The 14646-nt window shown below is 37.2% G+C and overlaps 1 protein-coding gene across 2 annotated transcripts in view; it reads left to right on the forward strand.

The window, feature by feature from the left end:
* rab26 (RAB26, member RAS oncogene family) overlaps positions 1–14646 on the forward strand; it is a 70651-nt gene that overhangs the window by 15002 nt on the left and 41003 nt on the right. The window contains exon 3 of one of the 2 annotated variants that reach the window (XM_079852034.1): positions 5811–5886. The exons of the other annotated variant lie outside the window; for it this stretch is intronic. Within the exon in view, the coding sequence (XP_079708160.1) occupies positions 5811–5825 (15 nt within the window). The 3' untranslated portion in view covers positions 5826–5886. Of the gene's footprint in view, positions 1–5810; positions 5887–14646 lie in introns of those variants that run through there. 2 annotated transcript variants of the gene reach the window in all.

Consider the following 14646-nt stretch of genomic DNA (forward strand, 5'->3'; position numbering starts at 1 on the left):
GTAAATCATTCAGTTATCAGTCCTCCAGCTCAGCTAACAGCCTTTAGTGGACAGAAACACCTGCATATAGAGAATAAACAGGACCATCATTGGGATTTCAATTTAATGACTCTAATAAAGAGTTAAAATGAATATAATTTTTATTGCACATTAAACACATGTGAGTGTACACATTTTAAAAAGTTGTAATTTTTTTTTTTTTTTTTTTTTTACAAAATCATTATTAATTTGTGAAAATCATTCATTTTTGAGGAGTCAGACTACATGACATTTTATAACCTTAACGAATCTTGCCTTGTCATAAAAAGTTGAATTATTTGATAATTTAAGACATTTAATGACCCTGACACACAATCCCTTTTAATTAGACTTTTTATTTTATTTTATTTTATGTTTTTATTTTTACATTTATGCATTTGTCACTTTTATCGAAAGATGACTTACATTAACCATTATTAGGTTGTGGGGCATTTTGATTTTATGATTTTTCTAAAATACTTGGTAACATTTTCCTTGAAATGTGGTAATTTTTTTTTAATTTATGGTATTTAACATGCCTGCAAAGTATCAACACACTGATATATTGTAGAATGTGAGTACAAAATTTCTATTATGATTGTTATAGCGGGTCAATTTGACCCACATACTTTCATTGCAGTTGCACAGACACTCAGAAAACATTTTTTTTATGTATTTGGTTTCTTAACTTCTAAGTGTATTTACATTTGCATTGATGCATTTGGCAGATGTTTTTATCTAAGGAAACTTACACTGCATTGAGGATATTTTTTCAATTCATGCATGTTCATTTGTCTGGGAATCGAACCCATGAACTTGGCGTTGCGAGCACCATGATCTACTGGTTGAGAATATATTAAAGCGTCTTTGGTGTTTCCATTGGTAAAACCAGAAATCGAGGCTAAGGTGGATATGATGTCATTAGGCGCGTTTCCATTACAGATTTGCGCAAAACTTTTGCGTTTTTTTTCTTTCTTTTTTTCTAAATGTCGACAAAAAAATATTTCGAAATGACGGCGTTTCCATTAACCGATGTTATGCGACTAAAACTTCATTTTTCCTCTCGCGATAAGTAAAATCATTCCAAAAATCATGGCAACGGATGTTGGTAGGTTTATGTTCTATATCCCAGCCGCTGCACTGGCCATTATTATTAATGGAAGGAGATGTATGTGTGTTTTCCAATCATTAATGGTGAGGAACGACCCTTATAGGCTACTTGAGCGGCACATATGAGGTGTTTCTGGGTGTTTCTCCCTCAGATCTGCTTCGAGGTCTTGATTGTGGCATTTATTTGAGGTTTAGAATCCATTAATCCTGTAATTCTTTTGTCTTATAAGAATTTAATAAAGAACTCGGTCTTGTCTTCTCTCCAAACACACCATGTCATCTACGTCAGGTGACTGTAAATGTGCAAAAACTGTTTCCATTGCAGTTTTGCGAAATATTTCTTTTTTCGAATTGCCTGAAAAAACCCCTCATGCGAGCGAGTGTAAAAACTTTTTTGCGATAAATGGGAGTTTTTGCGAAATTGATGTGTTTCCATTAGGCGTATTTTCAATTCGCAATTTCAGTTTGCGCAATTTGAAGGGTAATGGAAACACTGCTATTGACAGGCGACGCAATGACACGGGCCGTTACACTAGTTAAAATAGCTGCTTTTTTTGGATTTAAATGTTGTTTATTAATTTTTCACTAAACTACTTTACAAAACAAATAAAAAAACATGCATTTATTCATTATATTGAATTTCAGAATTCAGTCTTTTACATGTTTTTCCTTTGTTTTTCACTTACAGACGATCCCCGTTCACACAGACCCAAGAAAACGACTAAAAGTGCTGTATTATTCATGCCAGGCCAGTAGATGGCGATGTCACTTGTAAAGAAACACTATGCCCCTATAGACTGAGCACGTAGCACGCATGCGCATGACGTATTTTTGATGATAACGGTATTGTTTTCAAAAACTTGCACTTTGAAACCCATTTTCAAAAGTTTGCGTTTTCAGGCCCTAAAGCGCAGCTGTCGTGCAACTGAACGGCCAAAACATTTTCAGTTTTTAGTTGAAAGAAGTAATTTTTCTCAGTCATTTTATGTCGTCATCATTTTTTTTTCAACGTCCTTAAACTCTCTGCTCATTTGAAGGGTTAGGGTCTTTGCCCGGCTCACTCACTCTTTGTGTGTAGTCGGCATCTGAAGCAGAATGGATGAGACGTGGCGCTGCCGGCGGTGATGGAAATCATTTTAGACGGCAGTACCTAACAACTTTTTCACTTGCATTATGCATTACATATTTATTTTTACCAGCCAGAAATGTTCTCCCTTACCATAATGTTTCCATCAGTGAAATAAACCGGTGATTTTGAATGTTTTCCAGCAGACAGTGAGCGAGTGTTGTGATCTTTATTGGAGCTAATGAGGGTCAGTCAGGATCTCTCTGAGGGACTCTGGCCCAGATGCCGTGTTTCAGCGAGTCTTGATCAGCGCCTGTGTAGAAGCTTGTACAGCTGCTGTTTCCTCTCCCTTGCAAACTTAAAATCCACCTATTTAGGGAACACCGTTTGGAAATTAAGTTGAGGGTGAATATAATAACAGCTGTTTCACTTTATTAATGAGCAGAAACAGAGAAGGAAGTCTAACACGAGTCCAAAAATACACGTAACAGCTTCACAAATATAAAAGACAATAATGGACGATGAGTAGAACTAAACTAAGCTTTAATACACAGGAGAAAAAACACACTGAACAAGAAACAGGTGTGCAAAGCAATCAGTAACCATAGCAACAAATGAAGACATGCAACTGAAATAAACATGTAACAAATACCAAAAAAAGACAGACTCTGACAATTATAATATCTGTTTTATAATGTTTTATGTTAATGTACATTCCTTTTAAAGTCGACATGAAATTTAAAATTCACCATATCTATTTTCTCAATGAATGTTATTGATCTTATCTTATTGTGAACAATTCATCAATGCATGTTTAATTATTATTCATTTTTTAATTAGATCTTGTAATTTTTTTCAGTTACACTACATTAAGAAACACATTCACAATTAACAAGTTGGTTTTTATCATGCATATTACTAGAATATTGGCTGTTTATTAGTATTTATAAAGCACATATTAATGCATGACCATATTCTACATCCCTTAATGCTACAATACCTAAACTTAACAACGACCTTACTTTCTATCAATAAGAAGTAATCAGGAGTTCATTGAGGGAAATTATGAGTGTTTTTATGCAAGAAACGTAGACTTGCATTATAAGCGGGAACAATAAAATGCGACAAAAGCCGATAATGTCCTTTGATTGGATTTAGTGCAGGCGTTACAAATGAAAGTATTTCATTCTCCATAGCAGTCTTTGTCCAGTATGACCGTTATCTGACTGCTGTCTTTCATCATCATGCAGGAATTAATGGACTTCATCAGCGAGAGGCTGATGGATGTTTAATGTGTGCTAAAGGAAGCTTTCGCTCAAGCGCTTGGGGTGTTTAACCAGTCGTGTGTGTGTGTGTGTGTGTGTGGTGTCGAAGGTCTGTGCATCTGTTTAAGCATATGTGCGCCTCACTGCAAGCTTTACTGGCGCTTCGGCTCGCATATGCTGTGAGATTTCTGGATCTCCTTCTGCAGATTGAAATAATCCTATCACAAGTGTCATCCGTCAGACAGACTGTGTTCAAAACCGACATACTGTCAAAGCCACAGATAAAGCTGCCGTCTCATGCTTAAACCCTGTGTGCTCTGAAGCAGACGGAGACTTATGAGTTGGGTAAAGATATTGTGACGCGTGTGCAATATACTTAGGAGGCCTGATGTGAAAATGTACAGCTCGTCTTGAAATTCTTGAATTTTACAAAGTAAAATGGATTGCAAATGCCGTATAATTAGTGATAATAAGAGTTTTCTTTAACCTTGTGAAAATTCTGGGTTAAAAACAATGCAATTTGGGAGATTTAGGCAACCCGGCGCTGGGTCAAAACGGGATGAACCCAGTGTTCAGTTGTTTTGACCAAAGCTGCGTTGGGTTAAATGTTAGAACCAACATGCTAAACTCAACTATTCTTTAAAAATGACTATATTTCTGGATTAAAATAAACCCAGAATGGGTTGGAAATTAAAATGCACACACTGAATGATTAGAGTAACGTAACAACTGGAATAATCAAAAGGTGAAAATTGATCAAGAACACCCAGAAATGGACAAAAGCATGTGGAGCATAAGTAAGGAATAAGTGATTCAACAGGCTGTTGAATTATTAGAAAAATAATGCACACCCGAGATGATGTATTTCTTTTTTTTTTTTATACTTTCTTTTATTTTTATTATAACGATCTTGCACATTTGACAATATACATTGGAGGCAACCTTTTCTGACATTTTCTGCGAAAGACACACTTGCATAATAACTCAAAAACAGGAATAAAGTGTGACTTATGCTTATTAATTATGCACTTTTCCAAACATATTTTGGTCTGAAAAACAAAAGAAGATTAGTATTCGAGATTATGCATTTCAAGACATTTGTCTGGTTTTTCTCAACGCTCTTGTGTGTGGCGGACTAATTTCTTACGCATCTAATCCCACGTCTCCGTTGCTAATTCCTAAACGTCATTTTGGAGCTCATGAAGGAGGATTGAGCCACTGATTGCAGTTATTAATGCAGTTATTAGAGAGAGAGAGTTACTGAGTCTGTGTCTCTCAAGTGTTCGGCTTCAGTGTCTCTAATAGTGAAACTGTAAGTTGATCTGCTTCAAGAACAGCGCCGTTATTTCCTCGCTAGTGAGAAATGTCATGTAGCTTTTAAGTTGTTGAACTATTTTACTGATAAAATCATCAGAGCAGCGCTGACAACACGTTTCTGTGTGTGTGTGTGTGTGTGTGTGTGTTTGAGCGGGAGAAAGAGAGTATGTGCTTTCCGTACATAACATAAAAACATGGAAATAATTTGTCGATTTGACCCTATTGTTTACTGTATTTATTTGCGTGGTCAGTGTCGTTGTGGGTTTTGGTTCGTCTGAAATAACTGAAATCATTTGGCGTAGTGATAAGCAGCTGTAATGCGGTCGAAACCTGCCGGAACTACTTTAGCCGTGAGTTTCCCAGAATATAACTGCACACCTTAGAACGTTCATCAACCAATCGGATTCAAGCATTCAGCAGCCCTGTAGTATAAAAGAAGATTTTTTGAAGAATGTTGGTAACCAATCAATGAGACATTCCTATAAATGTCTTCGTTTAAGTCGCACAGATGAAAGAAAGTTGACGGTGAAGTATCCCTTTAAGTTCCCATCCTGAAAATGACAGTTTTATGTCAGTTTCATATTACGCAAGTCCTTTAAAAGTGTTCAGTTTCGAGAGACCCCGTGTATCTTATATAAAAGCGCTCCACTCTTTGGATGTTTTGAGTTTTCTGTGTAACACTAAGAAGAACCGCTGACCCGTGATGCGAACGAGCCGATGGCCCTCCCATTTCGTTTTAACTCACAAAAGAAACCATTTCAGCAAGAACCTTCCCATGATTCTCTGGCACAGCAGTTTGTGAAAACCGGTCAGAGTGTGGCCAAGGTGATTCGCTTTTGACAGCCTTGAAGTTTGTGCAATGAAAAGGTCTTTTATGAGCAGCTTTGAAAGCAAAAGAACGGCCAAACTTTCAGCATGTTGGCATCTTTTGAAAATGCCGAAAGCTTCTCTGTAGTTCAGCCGACGTGGGTCACAACTTTACACTTCATGTTCTAACAAGCTCATTAAACACAGCAACCTCTCGATTTCCGCAGATCTCGCTGTTCTGAGCGATTCCCTAAAGTCCTCCAGTGCTATCCTGGAAGATTCGAGCAGAAGAGATCAGAGATTCAGAGATCAGAACGAAAGAGACGAGAGCGGCAGAAAGCTGATCGGCTGATCTCGTCTGATGGTGTTGATTAATTGGTCTGGGGATTGAGGGAGAACACAGGAACACAGAGGTGTACTCAGACATTTAAATCAATTACCACACAATCACACCTCGAGAACCAGCCTCTGTTCCCTGTCAGATTTCAGCACAAGCTGCATTTAAAGCTTGTGGAACTGCAGTTTCGCAATTGTTTTTAATTGTTGTTGTTATTAAATTATTATTATAATAATAATAATAATTATTATTATTAATAATACATTTATTATTATTATTAAAGCTAATAAACTGCTGTTTTGTAATTGTTTTTTAATTATTAAAGCTAGTGAAACCACTGTTTTGTTAATGTTTTATTATTATTATTATTAATGCTAATAAAGCTTTAATAATTATTAAAGCTATTTAATTATTATTATTATTATTATTATTAAAACTAGTAAAACTACTGTTTTGTAATTGTTTTTAATTGTTATTATTATTGCATATATTAAAACTGCTGTTTTGTAAATTATTATAATTAAAGTTATTAATAATTATTAATTATTAAAAAACTTTTTTAAAATTATTATTATTATTATTATTATTATTATTAAAGCGAGTAAAACTGCTGTTTTGTCATTCGTTTTTAATTGTTTTTGTTATTATTATTAATAAAGCTAATAAAACTAATGTTTTGTAAATTATTATTATTATTTTTATTGGTACTGGTGGATTTCCACGGGAAATTCGAGCATGTCTTTGCGTCATTCCGTCACATCTGTCCACATAAAGAAGAGTCTCGGCTAGTCGGCTGTGAGTGTGCGGATGCTGGAGGTGGAGATTTATAGCCTTTTCTCACAGCACTTGATATAATTAAACTTATCAATTTGATGGCGGATCCAGAAAGGATCAAGCGATGATCACCAACTGGAGATTCACCCGCTGTAAAACACAAAAGACTTCAGAGCGGCTACAGAAGAACAGAGACTGACACCGGCTCATGCGAAAACAAGGATAATATCAGAAGGGCATTAAATGTCATGCAATGCTGATGTTGTTAACATTAACAATTTGAGAACAAAGTATAATTTGCACGGTTTGGAGTGATATGATGAGCGATTTCAGCATGATTTACTGCAATGCTTTTTTCCCCTTAGTTGGTCAGAACAAAAGTGGATGTTACTTGTTCAGAACATTTGCCGGTGAAAATTCTTATGTTGGTCATACTTCCAAAAGCAGAATCTGTGATTGTGAATGCCAGGATCCACACCGGCGGCGACTGACAGCCGCACGTTCTCCTCAAAACACTGGATTAATCCGCGCTGTGCCGTGCCGAGGCACAACCCACGTAAAGTTGATAATTCCGTGAATAACTGCAATTGCAGATTTCGAACAGAGATGGCGACAAAGAGGAAAAACTACGGACTGCAGCTTTAAAGCTACACTGTGTGATTTTTACCCCCATCTAGCGGTGAAATTGTATATGACTACCCAGTGAATATTAGTTTCTGTTCCTCTCAATTCCGAGGGCGTTTAAACTCCTACGGTGGCCGTATTATTCCAAGATTAACATGGCTTCCAGTTATCGACTTCGTCCATGACAATAATAAACAATACGTCTAAAATGAATAAAACTACAGGACAGATGTCAGGAGGTAAACGTCACCCTTGGAATCGGCTATCCCAGCATAATCAGATTAGGCTAACGTTACAATGTGTACAAAGTAAAAGCAATTAAAAATAACTAAAATTTACAGTGTCCTTTTTTTTATATAGCTTAAAAAATTGCACCTTTAAAACTAGGCTATTCATCACCTGTGATCCGTCGCAGCACAGATTTATGTTACAAGGTAAACAATACTTTTTCACCATTGATGTGAGGATGAAGTTATACTAGAGGGCGTTCTGGCGTTATGCACAACCATGCTATGGTTAGACAAGCAACTATAAAACTTCGAATTTACACAAATGAATTACAACAGGCTGAATTACCTGTCGAGAAGAAAGCAGGCAACCTCGGCGTCCGTTTTAAAATCTTTTCTCCTCATGAGCTCTTTCCATCTGGGAAAAGTTACTCCAATATTGACTATGGTCTTGCTGATTTGCCTGTCGCGTTGACGTTTTAATTCTCTCTTTCAAATGTGAGTACGCACGCACACACACACACACACACACACACACACACACACACACACACCACACTATCTTTCAAATCTGCCGGCACTTGCGAGCTCGCGAGTAATCTCCCCCTCGCATTCGTCACGGTGTCACTGAGTGAAAAACGCAAAAGGCGAAGCTTGAATTTACAGGTATGTCCCTCTTTGGCTAATGTAGTTTCAAGATGGAGGGGCAACATGGCGACCGGCATTCGAACCCCTCACCCGTATGTACTTTCAATGGCAGATTATAAACTTAAGAGAATACTTTATTACTTGAAAGAAGTAAATATACATTAATGAGCACATATATTTTTGAAAGAACTAAGTGTTTTTTGCTAAGAATCAACTAAAAAAGTTACACAGTGTAGCTTTAAATATAATGTAAACAAACAAAACCTTATTGTAAACTTTGTAACCTTTTTTTTTTTTTTTTTGCTTATATCTCACAATTTTGACTTGATTTCTGGCAATTGTCAGATAAAAGCAGAAGTTACCTTTTTAACTGTTTCCCAAAAGAAAACACTACGTGTCCGGGACCCATTTTTAGTGTCCTATTCCTTTAAATCCTCAGCAGGTTTTACCATGGCTGTAGTGCAGAAGCACAAGAGTTTTCTGTGTATGTGGAGAAGATTCTTCCTGTGTTTTAGTCAAGGACTCTCATTGATCTGTCAGGGTCTGTCGTTCCACAGATGACAGATTCGTCTTTCAAACATCTAGTGTTAATGTCAAGGTCAGTCTAATAACATCCGCTGTGTTTCTCCGGACTGGCTATAAATGGAGAATGGAGAGTCAGAATTAAAGATCTGTGTTTCTTTGCTCTTGCTCTGCCTAAACATGTCCATCAATCCAGTGTTGACTTGTTCACCGTTAGTTCAGTATCGTTGGTCGGATTTAACATGCATGTGTTTAGGTGTGTTTTAGTGTGTGTTCTTCTGACTGCAAACACTTTAATGTGTGTCAGTCCATTAACCTGCAAATGCAATGAGAGTTAATTATCAGTGTGTGTTTGTAACTCGCTCTTTCTGCCTTTGGTTGGGGAATACAGTCAATATTGACCTTGATACACATAATTACCTCTTTGAGGGAAATGGTTAATTACTCAAAGGTGCAATCTAACCTAATCTAATCTAACCTAATCTAATCTAATCTAACCTAACCTAACCCAATCTAACCTAACCTAACCTAATCTAACCTAACCTAACCTAACCTAACCTAACCTAACCTAACCTAACCTAACCTAACCTAACCTAACCCAATCTAACCCAACCTAATCTAATCTAATCTAATCTAATCTAATCTAATCTAATCTAATCTAATCTAATCTAATCTAATCTAATCTAATCTAATCTAATCTAATCTAACCTTATCAAACCTAACCTAATCTAACCCAACCTAATCTAGCCTAACCTAACCTAGCCTAACCTAACCTATCCTAACCTAACCCAGTCTAACCCAATCTAACCCAACCCAACCCAACCCAATCTAACCTAACCTAACCTAACCTAACCTAACCTAACCTAACCTAACCCAATCTAACCCAATATTATCTAACCTAACCCAACCTAACCCAACCTAACCCAACCTAACCTAACCTAACCCAATCTAACCTAACCTAACCTAACCCAATCTAACCTAATCTAACCTAACCTAGGGCTGGGCGATATGGACCAAAAGTCATATCCCGATATATTTAGGCTGAATATCGATATACGATATATATCCCGATATTTTTTCCGCAAAGTGAGAGCAAATGTTCAGTCAAAGCCAAAGCCAAATATGACATGTCACAAGTAGTTTTATTGAAACCAGCTATTTCAGTGAACAGTTGCAAAATCAAATGAATAAATAATAAACAGGTTTCTTCACCTTAGGGCTGCACGATTATGACAACAATCATGCTGAAAATCAAAAGATATTTCAAGCATATCAAGCATATTTTTTATATCGATATATCGCCCAGCCCTAACCTAACCCAATCTAACCTAATCTAATCTAACCTAATTTAACCCAATCTAACCCAACCTTATCTAAACTAGCCTAATCTAACCTAATACCTAATCCAACCTAACCTAGCTTTGCCATTTTTTGATTTTTTGAGCTGTAATGCAACTCCAAGACAGCCACACATTCATAAGCATGATTGCAAAATCTATGCAAAAATCACTTTTTATTTTGTTTGCAATATTCATTTCATCAATAAGACCATGCTTATCATTGAGCCCTGCTTATGCATGCTTATGCAAGTAACATGTAATAAATCTAAATGTAATGATAGACACCCAGTGTGCCGCATGCAACGCACGTCATTTCATCAATCATTTAAGGTCTGCTGAAAAGGTCAACTACACTGTTTTGCACACGATTAAGCAAACGGCACAGCAACAAGTAAGTTCAGACACTCACATTGTATCCTCAATATATTAACTGTCTATATTCATTGTTTTAATTGCACATAAAGCAGGAAATCAGGAAATACACGCCAGACATTTGCTCTGGTCTTTATGAGTTTTACGAGGGCTGATGAATATTCATGAGAAGTTGCTTTGTCAGGTTTTGAGAGTTTGAGTGACAGCTGCACTTACCCAGCAGCTTTTTGCGTTTATTTTTTGGTTTTGCTTGTGATGAATATTAATAAGCACCTGTCAGCGTGTGAACACAGCAGGTCGTTAGGGTTGATTATGAGTGTGTCCGTTCACACACTGTGACTCGCAGTAAACCCCTGTGAACCAGAGAACAGAGAAACAATGTTCTCTCAAAGTTATGAACAAACATTCTTCCTATAACATTTATAGAATGTTCATTCAAAGTTATTTTTCTTTAATAATAACCTCAAAATCTTGGCACAAAAGTATTGAACATGGAGCCTTTTTTCCTGAAATGTAACATTGTTTAAGAATGTTCAGAATGTTCCGGGAACATTCAAAAGTAACGTGGCCAAAATGTTTGCAGCATTTAAAAATGGAATGTTCCCTTAATGTTAAAAAAACCTGTTTTTAAAAAACGGGACATTCTGAGAACATTCAGAAAGCATGTTAGCAAAAGTTATTTTCTTTCTTCCTCATTCTGATGCTCAGTTTGAACTTCAGCTGATCTTCTTGATCATACATGCCTAAATGCATTGAGCTGCTGCCATGTGATTGGCTAATTAACAGGAGTACCTTAAGTGGCCAGTGTGTGAGAGAGAGTGTGAATGAGTGTGAGTGTGAGTGAGTGTGAGTGAGTGTGAGTGAGTGTGAGTGAGTGTGAGTGAGTGAGTGTGAGTGAGTGTGAGTGAGTGTGAGTGAGTGTGAGTGAGTGTGAGTGTGAATGCGTGTGAGTGTGAATGCGTGTGAGTGAGTGTGAGTGTGAGTGAGTGTGAGTGAGTGTGAGTGTGAGTGTGAGTGAGTGTGAGTGTGAGTGAGTGAGTGAGTGAGTGTGAGAGTGTGTGTGTGAGTGAGTGTGAGTGTGAGTGGGAATGTGTGAGTGTGAGTGAGTGTGAGTGAGTGAGTGTGAGTGTGAATGTGTGTGAGTGAGTGTGAATGTGAATGTGTGTGAGTGAGTGTGAATGTGTGAGTATGAATGTGTGAGAGTGTGTGTGTGAGTGAGTGAGTGTGTGTGAGTGAATGCGTGAGAGTGTGTGTGAGTGTGAGTGTGTATGAATGTGTGAATGTGTGAGAGAGTGTGAGTGTGAGTGTGAGTGTGAGTGTGAGTGTGAGTGTGTGTGTGTGTGTGTGAGTGTGTGTGTGTGTGAGTGTGTGTGTGTGAGTGTGTGTGTGTGTGTGTGTGTGTGTGTGTGTGTGTGTGTGCCAGGGAGATTCACCCTATAAGTGCATTTCTCTGCAGTGTGTGTGTGTGTGTGTGTGGTCAGTGAGACATCTGTTCATCATCTCAGGCTGAGCTTTAAAGCATCTTGAGTGAAACACGGATCATTAGTCTTGTTTAGTTCTTGCCAAACGAGTGTTACTCAACAGATGACCAGGATATGTGACGCTCATCATGCTGAAGTCTTGTGAAAAACTGAAACAAAGCACTTAACCCTCATGCTCATATGAACACACTGAACTATGAGTCAAATGAAAGATTGATGCGGTGACTCACACTTTTGTTGCTATTTTTCAGTGTATTTTTCTTGTACAGATGATGTAAATGACATGCAACGATGATGTAAATAGCTAAAAAATCTCATAGTTGTCAGACTTATTTCAAAAACATAAAACAATCTTACCAAAATTATGCAAATGAATCAATGTCCGTTGCATCAATTCTTTGAAGCATGCAGTCTCTTTCTGTTTAATTTCCAGTGAACTTAGCAACTCTAACAGTTTTTGCCTCTTAAGTTTATATCAGAGATGCTATTAAATGATTACTATTAAAATGCCATCACATGCTCACGAGTTGCAAAACTAATGTAATGCTCTTATGGAAACTTAATGGGCAAATAAAAATCACATCACACATAGTATAATATTAATGATGTTGCTTAACTTTACATTGCCAGCAAATCATCGTGAATATTAAATATATTGCTATATGCACCCAAAACATATTAACAGATGGAAAATGGATGGTAGAAGCTTTACTTTTCTCCTGCAGATCTCTTTGAAGAATGAAATGATAAACTATGAAACCTTAGATTTCAATTTTATTTTTATCTCTCATATTTGAGCTTTTTTTATTCTTTCTTTTTGTAGTTTTTTTCCCCCTTATGTCGTTATTAGTTCTGCCTTAAACCGATTTAAACCCACTCAGGGTTATTATAGCTTTTTCAGATATCACCTTTCATGTAGTGTGTAATGCAGCTGTTTGAATGTAAAAGGTCTGCAAAGTTTCAAAGATCAAAGTACATGATAAATGGAGTGATTGTCACCTAAAAGAAAGAATCTGTATTTTGTTCTGCCTGTCGTCAGTAATTCCAGTCATTCTGCTTGAAACTGGGTAGGTTTGTAACTAATTTGCATAATGCCCGCCTCTGGTCTTGATTGGCTGAACAGCATCTCTTAGCTCCGCCCTCAAACACTGTAGTGTATCTGAGACTGGAAGAGTTTGGTTCGTGTTGTTCGTGTCGAGAAGACGCTGTTTTCTGCTGCCAAAGCAAATCCACTTTGATGAGATTGATGCGGTAAAACCCACGCCATCGTTACTGTTCGTATCACTGTGATCAAGAGCTGAGATTCAGATATGATAATGAGCGTTTGCTTTCTGACCAATCACAGCAGAGCAGCTCTCAGAGAGGCGGAGCTTAGAGAGACTGAATCCTTGATCGAAGCGTTTCAGACACTGAGAGAAAAGAGCTGATGCTGCAGTGGAGATGATGAGAAAATTAACGTTTTTTTTTTGCATGCAAACTTGTATCATAATAGGAGCACTTTAACCTGATGTACTGAAATAAATAAAACTAAAAGTGAAATAAAAATCAATAAAACCTATAGAAGTATTTCACTAAACTCTAACTAAAATTAAAATGAAAGCAGAAAATATAAAAAATAAAAACTATAATGAAAACTATAATAGTACATGATACTAAAATAACACTGCTCTGAATGCGAGAGCAAAAAAGAACAAGGAAAAAGTCCATTAAACTAGATACTACTGAATAAGCTAGAGTGAGATATGTGCGTATAGGGATAGTTAATCTGAAATATTATACGACCGGCTGAAGCGGAGCTGCATTAATAGTGTATATGTGTCTGTCTCCTGGCGATCTGAAGGTAATTAAAGCAGAAGCTCTGCCTCCTGTCGCTGTAATGTCAGTGTGAGTGTATGGGAGTGACGGCGTGATCTTTGCACATCACTGCATGTGTGAGGAATACGGGAATTCTTCAATTAGACCTACTATATATACAGTAGGCCTTATATATATATATATATATATATATATATATATATATATATATATATATATATATATATATATACAGTGAGGAAAATAAGTATTTGAACACCCTGCTATTTTGCAAGTTCTCCCACTCAGAAATCATGGAGGGGTCTGAAATTGTCATCGTAGGTGCATGTCCACTGTGAGAGACATAATCTAAAAAAAAAAATCCAGAAATCACAATGTATTATTTTTTAACTATTTATTTGTATGATACAGCTGTAAATAAGTATTTGAACACCTGTCTATCAGCTAGAATTCTGACCCTCAAAGACCTGTTAGTCTGCCTTTAAAATGTCCTCCTCCACTCCATTTATTATCCTAAATTAGATGCACCTGTTTGAGGTCGTTAGCTGCATAAAGACACCTGTCCACCCCATACAATCAGTAAGAATCCAACTACTAACATGGCCAAGACCAAAGAGCTGTCCAAAGACACTAGAGACAAAATTGTACACCTCCACAAGGCTGGAAAGGGCTACGGGGAAATTGTCAAGCAGCTTGGTGAAAAAAGGTCCACTGTTGGAGCAATCATTAGAAAATGGAAGAAGCTAAACATGACTGTCAATCTCCCTCGGACTGGGGCTCCATGCAAGATCTCACCTCGTGGGGTCTCAATGATCCTAAGAAAGGTGAGAAATCAGCCCAGAACTACACGGGAGGAGCTGGTCAATGACCTGAAAAGAGCTGGGACCACCGTTTCCAAGGTTACTGTTGGTAATACACTAAGA

This window comes from Squalius cephalus (genome assembly GCF_949319135.1).
Source record: "Squalius cephalus genome assembly, chromosome: 19".
NCBI lineage: Eukaryota > Metazoa > Chordata > Actinopteri > Cypriniformes > Leuciscidae > Squalius > Squalius cephalus.